Below are 21,557 nucleotides of genomic sequence, written 5' to 3' on the forward strand. Positions count from 1 at the left end.
CAAGGGGTGCTAGTCACAGGAGAAGGACTATCAGCAGCCGCCTTCTTCCCAACCACCATTTGAGATGTGACACTCATTGATGTCAGCTTCTTTGAGCAAGACTAACATGATTCATTTTGGACCCTTTTGAAATGATGCAGACAGCAAATGCCACCCATGTGTGCAGACCTCTTTGAGACATTCTGGTACTGCAAAGAACATGATCAATGGCTTGGTCAGTGGTTGAGAATACACTTTGATAGAGAGAAAAGTCACTTCCTTTGCCTAAACAAGGACAAAAAGCCCCTGTGTTGAGGGGGATGCCTTGCTTTCCAGCCTCAAGAGTCCAGCCGGAAGTCAGAAGTGGGAAAGAAACATGGTGACCCCCCCAAGACAGACTCTCACTGTGAAATCAGTTGTTCCCACCCTTTCCATCTTCTCTTTCCAGACACAAAGGAAACTCATAAGCCTACTTGCCCCGACACCCTGAGCATCCTTACTCTGTTTCTAAAGAGACCCTACCTCCATCTCACCCCATGCAACTGCTCATAGTTAGACGTCCCCTGCTAAGCCTGTCTGCCTGTCCACCTCAAACTCAGAAAGGATAGCGGTCTTTTTACTTCTTTTATCCCTCGCCCCACCTCCCAGCAGCAGTCTGGGGCTCCAGTTTGTCTATCCTGTTGTATTTTCTCCAACAACACGGTCCTTGAGTTTCCTTCTGGTTCATTTCTTAAGTAAGTTTATTTATGAAACTCAGAGCCGACAAAAGCATCCTGCATCAGGGCTCCTGAGGAAACAGGTTTTGACCCAATGGGCCTAGCCAATTGCTCCCCTCTCCCAGCTACCTCCATCAATATCTGTTTTGTAGAATGTGCAAACTCCCCATGGTCTGTACCTCCTCACATCCTTTCTGTAACTGCAGTTCAGGTGATTGGAGATCTCTTCTGAGTTTTCCAGGTACCAGACACAAACAAACATTCATGTTAAATAAATAGGCAAATAAAAAAATAATGTTTTTTTTTAAAAAAAAATAGGTGGGATTCTAACCTAAAACAAGCTCAGCCTGAGATATGTAAAAAAAAAATGCAGAAGAAAAGAAAACAAACAGATGAAAGTAGAAAAAGAATGGGGAAGCTTTATTGTGACTAATTTACACCAATTAATAAACTTTCTTCCAGATCAAAAGTTAGTAACCTGCTTATAATATACCACAATTTAAAAACTTCTCCACCTGCTTAGACTCGTGTTCAGGTAACTTCAACTGCGCTCCCTAAAAGGAAAAAAAAAATATGTATAACCACAATGCAGCATCAATAATGAAAACAGAAAAATCACAGAATTCTTTCCTCAGTTGCCTACTTAGTGCTACTGGAAGGCCTATCATTTCAAAGCTTAGTTTCTAAACAAATGTACTCCACAGATGGCTTGATTCTTCTGGGGCTTTTGAGATCATCAGTTCCCACATTACCAATGAGCAAGGCAAAACATCACCATGACTGCTATTGTCATTTCTTGAGGCTTTCAATGGCCACTTTTCATTCCCAAAGCGTCTAACACGTTGTACACAATGGACAGGAAACAGATGCGTCCTAGAGATTTATTCAAATATTTTGTGTATATTTACTCCAAACAGAGAATTAAAATACCAGCTCCATGTAATGCAAATTCTGTATATTGTTCTTTTATCATGTGTTATTAGCATTGAATCCAAGAAACCACTAACTAACCCAAAGCTGTGAAGATTTACTGCTATGTTTCTAGTACCTTATAGTATTGTTTTTATATTTATTTTTATGATTCATTTGGGTTAACATTTGTGGATGGTTTAAGAAAAATTCCCCTATTCCTAATCATCTCCTCACGTTCTATTAAGTAGATAGTTTATAATATACTATAGTATTTCCTTTGTTGAGTCTTTCATACACTTTTAAATTTATTTCTCCATATTTGTCCTGATAATTATGTTTAGCATTTTAATTCAAAATTATGAAGTTGGGCTGATTTTAGTAATACATAATATCTCTGTTCAAACGAAAACTCATTTCCATCTTCTTACACTGTGTTTCCCATTCCCTTCCATGCCATTATTGCCATATAAATTGTAGTAATTTACGCACATTGATAGCTTTCTCATTATTGTTCTATATAATTGATTGTTATCTATTTGGTCTTTGTTTTGTTTGCTTTGAGACAAGGCCTCAGTAAATAGTTCAGGACCTGTTACATCGAGCATTCTGGTCTCCATCATGCAATTGTTTTTCTCAGTTTCACTGGGATTACAAAAGTGTGCCTCCACTCACTCTGTGAAGTCAGTTGTCTTTTGAATATGGGAAGACTAGTGTGATGATTTGAATAAAAATGGCTCCCACAGGCCCCTAAGAAGTGAAACTATTAGGAAGTGTGGCCTTGTTGGGGTAGGTGTTGCTTTGTTGGAGGAAATGTGGCACTGGGAATGGGCTTTGAGGTTTCAGATGCTCAAGCAAGGCCCAATGTCTCGCTCTCTTCCTGCTGCCTGCAGATCTGCAATTAGGACAATCAGCTCCTTGTCTAGCATCATGTCTGCCTGCTTGCACCATACTTCCTGCCATGACAATAATGGAATAAATCACTGAACTGTAAGAAATGTTTTCTTACAAGAGTTGCAGTGATCATGGCGTCTCTCCACAGTAATAGAAATTCTAAGACAATTTGTACACAGAAATAGGTTTGTTGTTTTTTACAGTAATGCATATAGTTGTCTTTAGTGACATTCTTTATTCCTTCATGTGAATATGAGTTGCAGCCCAGTGTCTTTTCAGGATGGAGGATTTCTTTAGCATTCTTTGTAGAATAGTGCTACTAGCAATAAGTTTCCCCAGAATCTACAGACCTAAGAACATCTGAATCGCTCATCCCCAGCCCTGGATGATATGCTTGCATTTGGTTAAAAGTTTTTTTTTTCTTAAAGTAGTTTGGATATTCTATTCTATTCTGACCATCACAATGTCTCATGAGAAATCACCTGTCATTTTTCGAAACTTCGAACACAGAAGGAATATATTTCCTACTTTATTATGCTCCTTTTTCTGTGACTTTTGACAGTTGACTGTGAGTCAAGATGTGGACCTCTTTGGTTGGAGTTTAAAATGTGACTTTTTAATACTTTTCATCCTATTTAGAAAGATCTCATTTCTAAGCATACTTTCCTTGTCTGCTTTCCTCTCTTCTTCTATTCTCATTATGACTATACTAATGCTGTCATTTCCTCTTCCTTCGTTCCTTCTTTCTTTCTTTCTTTCATTCATTCATTCATTCATTTTCTACTCTCTTGTCTTCCACACACTGGATTATCTCAGTTGATCTATTTGCAAACAATTCATTGTTCTTCTGTCAATTCAAAGCTGTTCACTTCCTCTTGTACTTTTTCTGTTTTTAGATATTGTACCTTCACCTATTTTTGGAAGGTTTATCAACATTTTTCTTTAATGTTGTGTAGGTATGGGTATCTATACACACGTACAGTTGTCCTGTGAGCCCGAGGTGTCAGACCCCACAGAGCTAGAGCTACAGAAGGCTGGGACCTGTCTGACATGAGTGCTGAGGACAGAATTATCAGCCACTGAGCCATCTCTCTATCCCCAACCTTTCAACTTCTTAATTTCTATTACTATATCTCTCTTATTATTTTCAATATTTGGTAAGACATCATTTGCCTATGTTTACTTTATTCATTGTATTTTTGCTAGTATTTTAGAACTCAAAAAAGCTGTGTGTGTGTGTGTGTGTGTGTGTGTGTGTGTGTGTGATATATCTTTAACCCTAGCCTGAGGGTGATAGAGGCAGGTGAATCTCTGTGAGTTGGAGGCTAGCTCAATCTACATAGTGAATTCCAGGGCTATGTTGTGAGATTATTTTCAAAATAAATAAATAAATAAGTAAATAAATAAATAAATACGATTTCTTTGTAAATAGTTTCATTTTGTGTGTGTGTGTGTGTGTGTGTGTGTGTGTGTTTTCTGTGAAACCTACTTTAAAGTTTTTTGTTTTGTTTCTCATAGGTCCAAGCAAAATAGCAAGCAAAATAGGCAAGGTTTCCCAATTGTTGGCCAAGAGAATGTGTCTCAGGCCTAGGGTGGAGACATACCTTACTGAATGGCCAGGAAGATTGTAAGATTACTATCTAGCCAGAGCCTTTCAGAAAAAAAAAAAAAAACAAAGACTTGCCATTGTCCCCTCCCTTAAGAGTTAATACAAATGGGTCTGTCAATCATCTGGGTAGGAAAGCAGCCTTCAGGAAGCTATCTGTCTGTTCTAGAGATTTTATAGAAAACAATACAAAGCTTCTGGGTGTGGCAGTACACAACTGCTGTCCCCTGACCTCAGGAGGCAGAGGCAGGAGTATCAGAAACCCAATGCCTACACTGAAAGTACAGTTGCCAATAATATGTCTATCTAAACATACAGATCAGCATTTTGGAGTGCTTCACGTTACCTTGCAATAAATCTTTTCTATTTTTGATACTACACTCTATGGTTTTCACCTGAATTACTTAAAAAATGCTCACAAGGACCAGGGAGCCTACAAGGTGAGGACAGAGAGAGATCCTGGAGAGGATAACAAAAATGAGTTAAAAGATTTTATGAACGATTAACCTAAATATCCAGTTATTGAATGAGGGCTTAGGCATTGGTTTGGCTAACTCCATTGTGTTTCTTTTACTTTCCCCTCCTTCTCTGAGTCAACTCTTTCTGTAATTAACTTGAGTTCTAGGTGTCAGGTTCTGAGGCTTGCTGGCATACCAAAGTGCAAGCTGGCCTCCAGCCTCCTTCAGTACCTGTGGCTCTTCTCACAAGCCCACCTCCCCTCCCCTCCCCACCCCGCCCCACCCAACCCTGAACTCTAAATTACTGCAGCTCCTGCCCTTCCCTCCTCTAGCTCCTCTTTCCCCTATAACCTTGCCATTTTGGTCACCTGCTTGTGCTTTCTTTGCTCTCTCTCCTTTTGTCTTCCTCTCTCTGTGTCCTCTCTAGTATTCTTTTTTTGGTCCCCTCTCTCTAGGTCATCTCTTTCTCTTCCTCTCTTACTTTCCCAACCCCCTCATAGCCTCTGCCAGACTGGTAGTCATGTTCAATTTATTACTTTCTCTTCGTGCTCTGGATTCTTCCAGTCCAGATTCCTCTGACTGTACTCTCTTTCATATCTACAATAAAAATCCTTCCCTCCAACCATACCTTGGATTGGTCAGATCCTGAGTTTGTACACTAGGAAGGGTAGGTCAGGTTGATAAACATGTTTATGACAAGACACTGAACATTAAGAGCCCAGTGATGGGATCTTGCAAAGCAGATCCATTACCCTGGGAGGGGACTAAAGGGACCCTAACACAGTGAGGATCATGCTGGAATTCAGCAGAATCAGTCTTGAGATAATGATCAACCAGGTCTAGCTTGCTGGAGATTGCCTCCAGTGTCGGACGTGCAAATCCCCCAATTAAATACAACTCTCCAGTCTCTTGCCAACCCTAAGATGGCTCCCTTAATTAAGATATGTGCTTCCCTCCTCCCCTATCCACCCTTCCTTATTCCCAATCATCCCGTTTCCCCAAGTTTCCCCCATCCTCCCCTTCTCACTTTTCTCTCCCCATCTCCCCTTACCCCCATCCCACCCCACCCCCAAGATTCCTGACTGCTCTTTGGACTGGAGAGGGAGGGGGAGAGGAGTGGGGGGAGGGGGAGAGGAGAGGGAGGAGGGAGAGGGAAATGGGAGGCTGGGAGGAGGAGGAATTTTTTTTTCAATAAAAAATAAAAAAAATACAACTCTCCAACTCTTCATCTTTTGTCTTTGCTTTCATCTTAAGAGTCCTCAAAGTCTTCAAGTCAGGTCTGGTTAATGGAGTCTCTTCATCTCAGTAGCCATGTTGATTAAAACCTCATTCTGTATGTCGCACTGTTCATTTCTTTGATTGGATAGGAGGCCACAACTAGTCCATTGAGATCTCTGGCCTTTCACTCTGAGATTCCAGTAGCATCATGATGCAGCCAAATGTCAGACACACATTGCTTCTAGCTTTTGGGGCTTTCTTCCTCAGCACTTAAATTCTCACTTTTGCAAGATACCAAAAAAATCAGTTCCAGGCTAGTGAGCACAATTTGGCTTTAGGTAAATATATGGCGGCTGCTTTTGCTCAGTTGCAACTCAACATGGAGACCTCAGTAAAGTTAATAATATAAAAGCATACATGTGTGGCAGAAAAGAATTCTTTTCCTCTCGACTCCACCAACACACATTTACATATTCAGATCTTTAGATCGTTTCAGGTAGCCTACGTTATTAAACTTTGGGCTATAGCTATTGGTAGTCCTCTGTATTACTAAATTCACAGCTGAACCAATATAAAAGCTGGCTATACTGAATTCTGATACAAATGATGTTTTTATGTTTATTCACATAGCAAAGGTGAAAAAAGATCCAAGAATAGTAGGTTGAAGAGGATTCTTTGATATTACCACAGTTATGGTCTTCTTTTTGGGGGGAGAGACGTACAATAGACTTCCTGGTATTCTGGATCTTGCAATTTTTTTCCCATATTTTTGAGATATTCCCTGAGCCACAAGCAGAAGAGCTATGATGTAGATACAGCCTCTGTGACTGTCATCCCAATGATCCGTTGATCTCTGCCTTGCGCCAGTTGTGTTTTTCTGTGATGGTCTCCATTTGCTCTAGGGAGAGGCTGCTTTGGTCATCATGGTGGGTAGCATGCATTTTAAGATGGGAGCTTGTGATAGCTTGGACTCATTGGCAATTTATCAGCATTGTCTTGAAGTCAAGCATACATGTCTCGACAGACTTCATGAATTAGATTGGCGGTGAGTGGTGATATTCCATGGGCATGTGTCCCTGACTACACAAAAAGGAGGAAGTGGACTGAGCACTATCATTGCTAGCTCTCTGCTTTTCCATGAAGGATGCAGTGTGTCCAATGGTCCTCCCACTCCTGACACCATTTTGTCCCTACCATGACGGACCATATCCCCTCTAACTGCAATCAAGCCTTTCCTCTTTCAAGTTGCTTCTTGTCAGGAATTTTGTCATAAGAATAAAAAAGGTAAATACAGGAAATGGGTCTTGTGAGATGGGGTCATTAATGGGATAAGGCTGTATGGTTCTTAAGCCTTGGAACTGACTTGCTGAAGACTATGGAAGAGTTTGAAACTTTGGGCTGAAAAAGTCCAGAAATGCCATAAAGAGAGCCTAGCAGGCTGGCTTGGTGTGAGTTTGGATGACAAGAATGCCAAAAACAATGTGGACAGTAGCAACTTGGTCCATTAGGGAGGGAGGGAGTTGAATATTCTCCCAAGAACTAGGCTGGGGTTGATTCTAACGATATTGTGACAAAGACTGTATCTACCTGTGTTCTGAAAACGTGAGTGGGAATGATTTTTAAATTGTGCATGAATTAATTTGACAGAGGACATTTCAAAACAGGATGACATTCAGGCTGTGTCATAGTTACTGTTCATCACTGTTACCCCAGGTCTTTAGTGTGACAGAACAAAGAGTAGAACAGAAGTACTAGAAAAATGTGACGTTTGGCAAGGAAAGGCATATGTTTTGAAGTTTGGGACAATGAAAGTTTAGATGGCAAGGTATCTGTCATTGTAGATTAGTGCCATTGAAGAAAAATGAGTCACTGGGCACTGAGACAATAAGGGGAAAGTTGTCTGGAGGGCAAGACTTCACCAACTGACGTCTCCACCCTGTGAAAATCCAGCCGTTAGAAAGAAGAGAACTCGAACTGAGAACACAACCGAAGGGATGCCCTGATCAAGAACAGCTGCCCAGGGAAGAGCTTCACCAGGCTTGGCCCGGAAAGCACAGCAATGGAACTGTGTGCCAACAGGGCTGGGCTACATCTTCAGCTGACAGCAGGCTCGGCAGCACCGTTCATATGGGGCTCATTTGGCAGATGTGAAAGACGCGAGTGAGGAGGCTCGGGGTCCTTCTCTAAAGTGCCGGACGCTCTTTGTGTCCTCCTGTTTCCCCCAATTCTAAACTTCCGTGTTTCTTATCTTAAAAAATCACATCTCAGTTTTCCTGTTTTTACTTGTTTTTACTCTCAGGTCTGACACAATTAGAAAGCCTATTCTGTGGATGTATTTCTAGATAGCTTCTGAGTTTACGTGATGGGCCTAACACTTCAGCACCTCTGAGTCCTTCAGGGATGGAGTCAAAGAGTCAAACCAATATGTCAAGGTAACTTGATGAATGGTACAGCCTTTAGAATGGTACAGCATATCGTGACTTGTAAAACAAGTTATTTAATTGTTATCTCAGGAACAAACAATAAGCATCTCTTCCCTTGATATGTTTCTTTTTTAGAGACAAAAGGTTTTCCCTACAAATGTGTTCAATGACCCAATCCTGCTATAAGCAATACTGATGTTTTCCTTTTCTATTATCATAGTATTTTAGCAAACAAACAAATAAACAAAACTCTTACTTTATTTAACTTTTTAGAAGCTGGTAAAGGGGAACCTGGTAAAACAACCCAAGAAGTGTCCGAATGCATCACGTAATAAAATAGCACAGACTGGTATTTCAAGTTAAGGGACCCAGCAGTGCAGCTGAACTGTTTCTGGCTATCATCACTTTTTCTTCTGAGTCAGAGAGTGCCACGAATGGAATATTCCTGCCAGGGTACCACCCTGGCACAGCCTCTCTGTTGCAGCATGGTGTGTCACTCCTGTTGAAGCCTGCCAATACGTCAAGGGACGTTTCAGACAGTGTTCAGAGCTCAACTAACCTTACCAGGATTCTAACATCAAGGATTATTTTTTTCCTCTTGTTCTGGTTGCCCAAATGCCTTTGGACACGGTTTCTGGCTCGGATACGTACAGGAAATAGGGCGGGCGGAACACCTATTTAAGTGAAAAAACACTCCCGCAAGAATGCACCTCAAGAACAGAAAACAAACGGTTGTCTAGTGGTGAGTCCTTATTGCTTGGACTTGCTTTGGTCATAGAGGGAACAATCATGAATTTTCAAGATGCAACAGCATTAATGAATCTGGGCTGTGAAGCTTAATAGGCTTGAAATGAAGCATGCCAAGGGTAGAATAGAGAGCTGGCCGTTTACTTTCTGTTTCCCGTTACAAGTGAAAGAAGTTAATGGGCTGCAGATTTGCAGCAGCCTAACAACTGGGCTGCCCATTTCACCTCAGAAGAAAACAGCGTTGGAGACCAGTTCATAGCAGAACTTAAAAACTGAGCCAGCTACACGCTACACTCTGTACCTGTGTGGGTTCTCATGGGGTAAGTGGTGTAGTTTTTGTCCAATGGAACAGCCATTGACACATTGCCATTTTTCTAGTAAATAACCCCCCCCCCCATACAACACGCGTTCACGTAGCTACCATAATTAAACTCCCTGTGTCACACAAACAAAAACATGTAACAGTGGACAGGGAGGACTTGGTAGGTTAAATGGTTTCAGCGGGAATGGAAAGGGAATGAGAGAATAGTAGGAGGTGAAAGAGGACCAGAAATTATGTACAGAATTTTCACAGAATTATTTTAAAGAAAAAAAAATAAGACAAGTAAAAAAAAAAACATATTTGAAAGCTCTGATGAACTTTTCTTTTTAAAAAAATCATTTTAAATTTTTTTCTTAGAATTTTTTAAAATATGGAACAAACTTTAAAATTATTTATTATTGAGCAAAACTTGCAACGCCTTCCAGGTGGGAGAACTCTTTACCCCGTGGCATTAGGCTTCTGTTGTTTGAACCCTCTTAATTCCCAAATCCTGGTGACACTTGCTATTTTTTGTTGAAAAAATAAAAAAAAAATCCATTTGACACCTAGCTAATTGGAAAAGCAAATTCGTGCCTGTGTTATCATGGTATGGTATCTTAATATACATTCATTTCATAGGCATATCCTCGGGATAACTCAATTATTTCCAGTAAATCTGCCAAAAGTAATTTAAGAAATAATAGGAGTTGATGAAGACTGTTTTCAGTTAAAGTGCTAAAGTTTCCCTTCTGGTGGCCATCACATGGCAATGTTTCTCTTCAGGGCCCATCACACACAGGAACTGCCTAACTTTCCACCGCGGACCTAATAACAATTCTTCTACCATGGGAGAGGAGGATATTTAGTAGCTCATGAACACTTAATGAGATTCAAGCTTCACCCCGAATGCTTTCGGTTGCCTCATTTAATCCTCACACCAGTCTTCAGGGAAAGGAGTGATTCTCGTCATTAGCAAACCCAGGCCATTTCTCACTGGCACACAGCTACAGGACTGTGGTTCCAGAGCTTGAGTCCATGCACCCTAACTCCAGAACTTTAGTAAATGTATGCTCAATGTGTCATACTAAATATGTATTTTATATAAACTTATTCATTTTACATTTATAAACTAAACTTATTTATTTAGTATACAAATAAATGAATATATTTAGTATACAATAAATATAAATATACTAAATAACTTGATTTAGGAGAAATGTGAATTTCTACTAAATAATACTAAGTGGATTAGATTAAGTCCAACACAAATTTTAAGGTAAACTATGTCTTGTTTTTTTTTTAATTATTTATTATGTAGACAATGTTCCTTGTGCAGGTACATTTCCGTGCCAGAAGAGGGCACCAGATCTCATTACAGATGGTTGTGAGCCACTGTGTGGTTGCTGGGAATTGAACTCAGGACCTCTGGAAGAGCAGCCAGTGCTCTTAACCTCTGAGCCATCTCTCCATCCCGTGTGTTTGTTTTTTAAGACTATGCACCAGTAGTACCAACTGTCTTTGTTACTTTTTTTTTATTGTTGTGAAAGGTAATCATGACCAAAGCAAGTTAAAGAAGAAAAGGTTGGGGGCGGGGAGTTTCAGGAGGTGAGAGCCCATGATAGTCTTTATGGGGAGCATGGCAGCAGGCAAGCAGGCATAACTGAGAACTTCCAACTTGGTCCACAATCACAGTGCAGAGAAAGCAAACTGGCAAGGACACGGGAACAGGCTGTAGAAACCCCACCAGTGACACATTTCATCCAGTACGGTGACACCTTCCTTTCCTTCCTGAGTAGTTCCGCTGACTGGGGACCAAGTATTCAAAAATATGAGCCTCTGGAGGCCATTCTCGTTCAAACCACCAAACCAACTATCTGGCCTCACTCCATAGACTCAGCCTCCCAAATTCTTAGTCCCTTTGGTCCTCAACTCCCTACTCCTTTCTAAACACCAAATGGGATCTGATCAGATCAGGTTTCATTTCAAATGGCAAAGTCTAGAGTTTAATGGTTCCTGCCCAGGAGTCTCACAGAGTAATCACCTTTTAAGACTGGCCATTTATGTTTGATAGGCTTTGGTTTATTCAATGGCTTGTCTTCTTACTAGTCAGAATAAACAAAGGGAAGTACTCTGTGTGTGTGTGTGTGTGTGTGTGTGCGCGCGCGCGCGCGCGCGCGCGCACGCGCACACGCGCTCACGCATGCATATGTGCATTTGACAGTAATCTATTTTAGTTTGTTAGTTCAGAAGTTTATGGTATTCAGAAAATGAGTACAGATCCTAATGCAATCCTCCAGCAATAGCTGACTTTTCAATCTCTACATTTTCATTGATGTGACAGGAAGATCAATAAATTAAAAAAATCATAACTGCACATAGCAATGCTACTGTTAGTGATCTTATCACCACTGAGGTTTTAACTCCAGGAAGATACACACATACTTAAATTGGATGTACAAGTCAGCACCCAGCAAAGAAAGGAAAGGGTCTCACTACTGACCACTTTGATCATATTATTAGAATACCTTAACAGTATGTTATAATATGATATTTACAATTTTTGTTGTCTAGTGAAATGCATTGTTTTACACGTGTCCGTATCTACATGCATAAGCACACACATAAACACAAATATGTATATATACATATGTAGGCTGATTATATTTTGAAAACTAAGTATTTGGGGAAAATACTATTTGGAAAGTATTTATTATGAGTTTGAAGTGCCTGAGCATTAATCAATACTTACTGGTTATTTTGTGAAGTCCATTGGCTCTTACAGACAGGCAGAAGCTACACAGTGGATTAACCAGGGGCATGGGATGTCCATCAGAAGATTTTTGAATGCAGGTAATGGAGCCTGAGTAATGTCTAGTGGGGATGAACTATGATCCCACAGAATACTATTTTTCTAGATATTTGGGGAATTTTGAAACTGGAACTGAGAGAAGACATGAAAACCAAACCCAGTAAGCATGTGTTATTTCGTGTTTGTTACACAATCACCTGAAGCATAGATGAGAAAGGGAATCCCTTGCCGGTGGACTAATGGGTCACAGGAATGAGGTTCCATTTCTTCAACTTCTGCTGACTGCTTTTGAGGGAGGGCCTCACTCTGGGGTGCAGGCTGCCTTAGAATTGGCTGTCCTCCTGCCTCAGGCTTTGAGTGGTGGGATAGGAGGCATGTGCCACCATACCTGACCAACTCGCCCTATTCTTAATCATTAAACTTCCTTATCATTTGTCCTTTTCCCTTGGAGCTGCCATGTTTCTTCATTTGACATTTACTCAGTGATGCTTGCGGGCATCCAAGCCCTTCCAGCCCTGTGCAAGCTGCCTTGTCATGTAGACAGAGGGCCCTGCTTCGGGTGGCATCGGCTTGGTCCGATTCTTGCTGGACAGGGATGTTCCAGTATTTGCTGATTTTGACTGATTTCTTCTGCAAAGGGCTCTAACCACAAACCCACCCATCCGTTCCTTTCCCTTCTTTGAAATTCTCTAAGGTGCTGAGGCGCTTGAAAATGACACGTATTTCTTGAAACTAACACTAATCTTGAGTGACGAGGCTAAAGCTGACTAACTCTGGGCCACCTCTCCTAGAAAGAAGTAGCATGAAATGACTTAATATGTATTCATACAAGAAGGAAAAAAAAAACTAAAATAAGTACCGTGAGTTCTCTATTAGAGTCAGTCTCCAATGTTCAAACATCCTAATTTAGCTTAGACAAAATAGCCCACATTCCATTTCCCACCGCCGTTTCCTTCATTCTTCCTTGCCCACACACAGTCTAGTCTCTCATTTTTCCTTTTGCCATAGTCTTACTCTCTCCCCTCACCCCCAAACACACACACAAAAATCATAATCGATAACTTCCTTTAATCAGGAATCTTCTTAAAAAATCAAGCAAAACCCTCAGCAGCGCTTGTCTGAGATGAGGACGCCCCAGTGATGAGAAGGATCCATGGCCAAGTCCAGGCGTCCAGTGGCAAGAAAGTGATTTATCCGACACGCTGACTTCCTTGCGGGTCTGATCCCTTCTGCGCGGCTGGAAAAAGGCAAGCAGCCTCCCTTGAAGGAGTAAAAGCCCGGGCACTTTTAAAGTGTTCCTCCTACCCAGATCGGAGCGAAGTCCAGGGGGTATGAAGGCGGGGCCATTAGGCTAGCGACACCCTCCTGAAAGTCCAGTCCCGCCCTCCCCACCACCTTAAGGATTTGGTACTTGAAGCAAGATCGCCCTCTTAGTGTAAGGCAGATGTCCCTTTAAGGTTTGCTTTGCTGCTGCCCGTGGACTTTAGCCTAAACACCATCCCGCGAAGTTGGCTTTATTTGTCCATGTCTCGGATAGAGCCTGGGAGGCTGCCAGTGAGATTTCAGAGAACCAGCGCGTTAAGGGGCTGGAGATGTGGCAATCGGTCTGGGATGTGAAAAGCGTGGAGCGGACTTAGAGGCATTCGACCAAAACACAGGAAATCGCTCCTCGGCGACTCTTCGGCGCTGCAGCCCCTGGGGCCACCACTGGACACCCGCAGAGACCGCCCAAGTGACCCAGAGTGAAAGGCACCAGCGACCGGTCCTGCCAGCTCCTGCCAGCTCCTGCCCTGGAACCAGCACGTCAAGGGTACTGCGGCGACTCCAGCCATGGTCCCCAGGCGCCCTGCCAGCCTAGAGGTCACTGTAGCCTGCTGCTGGCTCCTCACCGGTGAGCGACCCTGCTTTCTTGATCATGTCTAGTTGGGCTTGGTTGGGGCTCGCCTAAGGGGTGATGACGCACGGAACAGAGGATCAGACAGGACAGGCTCTCAGGTAGACCGGCCAGGTCACAGTACTGAAGGAAGCGCCTGTGGCCAGCTGGAGACCGAGGGAGGCAGTGCCGAGAACTTTCCAAGTACAAGAGGCTTTTCGAATTAAAGTTGTTTTTATGTTGTGAGCTGTGTTTTAAGTATTTGAACTTTTGGAAAGGAGAGTAACCGGGGATGCCTGACTAGTGTGCTATGTTGCTGCCCTAGGGTCGCTCAGAAGCGGGCTTTATAGCATGTTCTTCCTGTTTAAAACTTAGGACCCTTTTTGCTACAGAACAAGGAAAGACAGGCAAAACTACTTCTTGTCTCAATGTGACGTTTTACATTAGCTCCTAAGAGGCAGAAAACTTTGAAATCAGAACGTTTAGTATCCAATTATCACAATGCAGTCTTTCAAATACAAAATGTGTTTTCAGAAGACTTAGCACCGTCGAAATGCAGTGTTAGTTCCAATTGCGAGAAACTGGGAGACGTTTGGATTGTCCAAATGGCAGCAGTAGCTGGGGTCACAACCTTTGTAGTAGGGGAGGTGAAACTGAGCCGGTGGTGGGGGGAGGTGCTAGAAGCAACAGATTATCACCGTGTTAGCCCTTTAATTGCTGGTTGTCTTTAACAAGCCATGATATTCAGTTGTTTGATGTTTTCATTGTTGGCATGCTTAACTAGTTAATTTCACATTTGACTGTTAATCACCCGGTCAGCTAACCCAGCACTGGGTGACTAACCACTGAGAACCCTTAGGTTCACTTAAGAATAGATCATCAGCAATCCCGTCTTTTCTCCCAGTGAAGCAGTAGAGGGAAATTAATACTGAGCTATGGGCTTTTCCATCCACACATTTCCTACTCCTCAGGAAAAGTCCAGTAATCCAAGCAGTGGTAACTTCTGAAGAGCACTACAGACCAGGGAATGGCTCCACCGACTAGCTATAGCTGTGACCCTTGTTGCAAGCTTGACCTGGGGTTCTTTTCCAATCCCTGCTTTCAGAGATTGGATCTTGTTGTTTTGCAAAATTTGAGTTGTTTACCAATTACTCAAGCTGTATCTTTCTTTCTTTTCTTTACCAAACATTCGGTCCCTGCAGAAGTGAGGTCTGTGTATTCTCTAAAGAATGACAGTTTTCCAAGAGGGGCGGGGATGACAGTTACAAGTTCATGGCTGTTTGAGAATTAAAGGAGAAAAGGCAGAAGATATGTCTAAAGGATGTTCAGGTTTTATCATGTGTATAATATTCAGAGCGTTGTTGACCCAGGGAGGACAGGTTCCTTATGTGTAGTGTATTTATGTCCATTTCACAAGATGGCATTAAGGATCTCAGGTCTGACTTTTCTCTTATCAATTGCTCATACTTGGAAACCTCTCAGCAATTTACAGAACTGCATTTAACCTGGTGTCTTACGGACATACCCACTTGCGTATGATATTAGAGAACTTATGTTGTTTCCCAACTTCTAATCCTCTGTATCTATTTTAAGTAGACCCTGTGAGGTAGTTCATGGTTGACTCAGATAAAATACAAAATACTCAACCAATTGCCCCAATCAGAATCCTATATTCCTTTCCTATTACTGCTGCAACAAGTTGCCATTGATTTATTGGCTTAAACCGAAATATGAAATATTTATTGTTTTACAGTTCTGTAGGTTTTAAGTCACCCTGTGATAAAATCAAGGTCCCTCCTAAGGCATTTCCTGTGAAGGGCCTAGAGTGGTTTTCTAGTTTTCCTCTCTGACTCTTTCAAGGCCATGTCTTCTCCAAGTCTACCTGCCCAGGGTCCCTGTATCAATCTGGTACCTCTCTCCAGATCCCTGTTTAATTACATCTGTCAAATCCACTTTTTTTTAATCTAAGGTAACATACTCAGCATTCACGGAGTAGGGCAACGACATCTTTGGCGGGCCACTATTATTCTGCCTTTCCCAACCCTTTCACCAAGCATCCATTACATCCAGCCACATTTCCTCACACTGCTCACAATCCTCTTGCTCTTCTTGCCACTGTCGATATGATCTTGTTGTTTTATGCATCTACAAAAGAACCCACCCTTCCTTCCCACTACCCACTGCCATCTAAACAAACTCTCTCCGGCTTTCAAAGCTATGCATAGATCATAACAAACCACCACCATTCTGAATGACTTCCCAAGGATTTACAACTACTTGGGTTAGTTTCTTCCAACATACATTAAACGATTTGCCAAAAATTGTTCTCATTTATACCTAAATAAAGTCATTTTCACTGTTTTAGATATGTCTGAGTCCCAGTGTAATATATGGTGAACACGGAGGGTTTAACTGAAGGGAGCTCCAAAAACAGACCACCTGAAGGAGGCCTTAGGGAACCAACAAAGGCAGGACACCTGGGATAAGCAAAGTAGATAGAAATCACTTGAAATAGGAGACCTGAAAAGAAGTCTTGAGGAACCTGAATACTGGAAGGAGGCCGCTGTATCAAAGCGCTGGATCCAGGGAGATAGCAACTGGATCAAAGTTGAAACCCAGCCAAGAAGAAATAGAAGAAATAAAATATACCTTCTCTCCTTCTCCATGTAATATCTTGCCCATTGCTATCACTGGAAATACCCAAATGGTTAGATTCTGCCCTTCAGAGAGATGATTACAATAACTAGCACAGATTAACACTGGAACTTACTACACAAAAGGCCCTGGGCCAAGAGCTTTGTAATGTTTTATCCTAATCTAAAAACGTAAAAGTTTGCATACACATCTTCCATATTTTGAAGATGAAAAACAGCAAAAAAAAAAAAATACTAAGGTTAAATGCACTTGGCCAAAGTCTCACAGCTAATACGTGACAAATGACTTCAATTTGCACCTCTGACCTCAAGTTTCCTGCTCCGAACAGAGCCGAAATGCAAGCTCATTTTCCTCTTGCTCTCAACTCCATGAGTCAAATGCAAATTCAGACAGCTAGAACACTTGAGTAAGGCCATATCTAGGTCATGAAACAAGTGTTATTTCCATGATCGTCGGTGTATAGTAAAATTAAATGATAGCACACTCTCCCTTAAGTGGAATCTAAACAAGATTACTTCCACCTCAGTTCATTCATACCAGGATCTAGAAACGCCCCTGGTGGAGGCCATTCCTCCCTAGAAGCATAGGTCATCTTCTGAGCCTTCTTTCCCATGCCAGCATTTCCTATTCACAGTGAAGTCCGGTGAGGAGGTGGCTGAACACAGGGAGGCAGTCACTGATCCAAAGCAAATGAATGAACCCCAGTGGCAGCCATGCATCAGCCAGAGATACCAAACCAGGGGGACATTTCTCTTATTCAGTGATGGCTACCAAGGCAACAATGAATTCACTAGGAGTTGTTTATTTGTTTAGTTACAAGGCAATGAGAGGAAAAAATATATATACCAAACAAGTTTGTTTTGCTCTAGTTGGTCTTGATGTGAATGTTGATGGTTAATATTAAGATAAGTAATAACCTCTCGACTGTCTCTGAGGGTTACGTTTTCAAGAGAGGATTAGATCACGGAGGTTCTAACTTAATGATTTGATCAAGAGATGGATGTGAAATCTGAACAAATTATTGAGAGGTGGTGGAATCTGCTCTGTGGTTACAGGAAGGAAGTTCTTAGAGAGGAGTCCTTGGGGACTCTATTTTGTCCCCAAGACCACTGCTTTGTGTCCACCATGGTGTGACATGCTCTTCTACTGTTAGTAGACTAAATTAGTTGTATGATACGTTTTCCAAGACTTAGAATCCAAACCCTATTCTTCATAACTGCTCTTCCAATACAGGAAGCACAAAATCGCGTATATGAGTTCATGCTGAGCAACTGGGATCAAAGATGTTTTGGAACCGTTGCCCACAGTGCTAAAGTCAGAATAGACAGCCTGTTCAGGGCTGTCTGTGACTGCAGAACTGTATTCATTCTCAAAACAAGGACAGCAAAGTCCCAAGAGAGGCAAATGAGATGAATATATTCCTTTTCTCAAGGTTGCTGAACTCCTTTCAGACATCTGTGAGCCAACCCTTCTGAAGTTGCCTCTGGGCCTTTATGTGAGCAGTTGCTCCCTCTGCTATAGATTCTTGACTCCCATGCAAACGTGATTCCCAAGTGACTCACTGATGATATGCACTTCCGCAGACGCCAGCATGCTCAAGCACCTTTGTTTCTATAAAACCCCACACCATACGACATGATAATGAAATAGGTAGCTGTCTTCCAGCTTGTACGCTCTTTAAGTACTGTGTATGTTTTACCCTTAGTATCTAAGACTAATTGACACTTTTTTCTTGGTAAATTAAAATAATGGACTATAGATACACTTTTAAACTACTTAAAAGATGAGCCAGCCCCTTTAAGTATATTCTTGGCCATATTTGACCATAATGAATAATACCACTGATAGGTCTCAAATTTGGGATAAATGGCTAACCATTTAACATATCAAAATGGCTTTCAGGTCCTCCCAACATCCCTCATTTCCTTACTTGTTACAGTGTATGGCTGGCATACCCTGCCCTCTACCCTGAACTTCTGCAGCCCAATCTGCCTTCTCCTAGATACCCTCCCCTATATAATGCAGCCATTTTGGTTACCTGGCCATTTTGTCTACTCTTTACCCTCATGGCCTCTTGGTTTGCTGGCTCTCCCCACCTCTCCTCCTCACATGGCCTCACTTTCTCCTCCACTATCCTTAGGAATAGTCATGTCCTCCCTTCTTTATGTCATTTCTCACCCACCCACCAATGAAGACTACATCATGTGATGTCGCACTAGACAATGTGAGCACTGAAACAATCAGTTTGTAGTTTGCTAGGTTGTCACCAACATCCTATTAGAGAAATGTTGAAATGACAAAGACAATGGCACATCGGAAGATTACACCCAACACACAGGTATTGCTGGGGCCATCTCTGTTGCATTTCTCTGTCCATGTGCAGACAGCATCTTGTTTGACCATGGTAGCTCATGCCTCTGTTCCATCAGTTAGAAGGCAGAAGCAAGTCGATTTCTAGAAACTCAGTGCCGGGCTAGTTTATATGCTGTGTTCCAAGACAGCCAGGGCTACATAGTGAGACCCTCTCTCAAAACAAAACAACCCCCTTCCCAAACAAAATCAGCAAAGGAAAATCAAACATGAAAACTGGACCTTAAGGTTTCAAAGACACTAAGACAACACTGGGGTGCTCCCTCTTCTCAGTTTTTGTCTCTGCCAATCTTGTATATGATGAAGGCATGATTGCCCCTCTGGCATTTGCAGCCTCACCATTTCTCCCAAACAGAGCTGCCTGGGGACAGCTACCTTTGGGAGGAAGGGGAGAAAGCGCTGGGGATCAACGGCTCCAGTGGTGGTTGACTATGGACTTCCCGGCATGCTCCTGAGTGATGGCGCTGGGCGTGTGTGTATGAAGGACCCATTTGTAATCTGATCTTTTCTGTGACTTAAAAAGTCAGCTATGTGTTACTTGGTTTTTTTCTTCCAGTAAAGGCTTTTTTGTTTTTTGAGACAGGGTGTCTCTGTTGCTTTGGAACCTGTCCTGGAACTGTCAGTAAAGTTTTAAGAGAAATAGAAATGTGTACATGCTTATGCCCAGAACCTGCTTTCTCCAACAACCTGACTTCTATAAACATTAAGATCTCCCTGGATAAATGGAAAATGATCATTTAAATATCAGGGATGAATTCACATATTCCTGGGTGACTTATGGGAGATCTGCTGAAATAAATGACAAATCTTAATTTTTAATAGAGCATCTAAATTGCATTAGGTCAGAAGACTCAGATGGTTTTCATATTTTATTATAAATTACGTTTTGTGTGTAGGAGATCCCATGTAGAGCAGATGAGTCTGAGACTTCCTCTGTAGCTGAGGATGACTGAACTCCCGACACCGCCTTAATACGAGTTAAATGTATTCTGAAAATTATTTCACTAACTATAGACGTTTAGCTGCAAAAACATTTTGTTATGCTATTTTTGGCAGACTATTCCTGTATTACACAGACACATACAAACAGAGAGACACACATTCCCATGCACACACTAGCACACACTAGCACACTGAGGTGGCAGTGGGTGATGGTGGGGTAGGTGGTGGGTGGGCACCAGACATTTGACTTTGCCACGTCAGCATTTGTAGTTAAAAGAAACCTTAAATAGTGAGTATAAGAAATTTCTTTTAAAAGGACTTTCCACTTTTCCCTGTCCCCTTTCCCCTATAATTAGCTGAACAGCCCTCTCTGTCACACACTTTGCTTGTAGAGGTCACCAAGGAACCTTTGTACAGCCTAAAGTTGGCATATTTTCTTTTGAAAAAAATAACGTTTGTCCCCAGATATTCATAACCAGAGCTCTCACTGCTTATGTGTGCTGTAAGGGTCACATTTTAAAATCACTGTTTTCCCATGTCAGTGCTGATATCTGTAAAACTGAAATAGGTTTATAGATGTTTGCCCTAAGTGTAGTCTTATGTATGTTATTAGATACAGCATCAAATGCAAATCAATTTCTTACATTTAAGATTTCAATGATGGTCAAGTTAAAAACTCTAAATTAGGGAACAGTCACTCACTTTTTTGTGTATGCCAGGAAAGTTTATCAATACAAGTTCACTACTTGCGCTGGGGAATAAAGAAGGTGGGCTGTGCCCTTCAGTGGTCTGGAAGACACAATAGGCACAGAGAGGTAATGTTGGGATATACTCCTGGGGGGGGGGGGCTTTAGCAAAGTAAGTTTTACCAGAAAGGGAAACAAAACCACAAACAACACCTCCTCCCACAAATCTATATAAATAAAAAGGAATGAGTGCTAGGCACAAAGTCTTTCTTTTTTCAAGACAGGGTTTCTCTGTAGCTTTGGAGCCTGTCCTGGAACTAGCTCTTGTAGACCAGGCTGATCTCGAACTCACAGAGATCCGCCTGCCTCTGCACAAGGTCTTTAAGCACAATATTCACCCTTCAAGAGCCTAGAATCCTTGTTGCCGTCATACAATCCATTCCTTGCATATTATTTTAACAGGAACTGTCCCCGCTCAGCAAACAAGGAGGCACATGGAGCACTGCATTCGCTAGCACAGCTAGGAAATGTGCTGCGGTACATAACTGCACACAACCCGGACAGGGAATACTCCCATGACAGTTAACTCCTGAAGCGATCCTGTTCAGATTCATCCTTACACTTACTTCCGTGGGAACCTGATTTCTAGCTTCGAGCTAAGCATTCTTAGAGATTTACCAGAGTGCCTTGTTTACAGAACGCTACAAATCGACCAGCGAGCATTTTCCTGTTAGAGCATCAAGACTGTCAATATGAGAAGAGGAACAATCTGTTTTTAATATAAAGTGAAAAAAAAAACCCAGAAATGCCTATAGACTAACATTGGCAAACTCCAGCTTAAAAATGCCTCCCAAGTCTACCAATCTTTGTGCTTTTAGACCTGTTTGTCATCTATGTATTTTGTGTGTATATGTATGGGGGAGCTCCAGTGTGCCACAGAGTGGACGTGGAGGTTAGAGGACAACTACCCA

The 21,557-nt window shown here is 41.9% G+C and overlaps 1 protein-coding gene across 1 annotated transcript in view; it reads left to right on the top strand.

Moving 5' to 3' along the window:
- Positions 1–13,835: 13,835 nt before the first annotated feature.
- Itga1 (integrin subunit alpha 1) overlaps positions 13,836–21,557 on the top strand; it is a 146,499-nt gene continuing 138,777 nt past the window's right edge. The window contains exon 1 of the mRNA XM_041663215.1: positions 13,836–13,951. Within this exon, the coding sequence (XP_041519149.1) occupies positions 13,891–13,951 (61 nt within the window). The 5' untranslated portion in view covers positions 13,836–13,890. The remainder of the gene's footprint in view (positions 13,952–21,557) is intronic.

Source organism: Microtus oregoni, unplaced genomic scaffold (assembly GCF_018167655.1).
Source record: "Microtus oregoni isolate MIOR12 unplaced genomic scaffold, Mior012 000014F_ref0000157, whole genome shotgun sequence".
Taxonomy (NCBI): Eukaryota; Metazoa; Chordata; class Mammalia; order Rodentia; family Cricetidae; genus Microtus; species Microtus oregoni.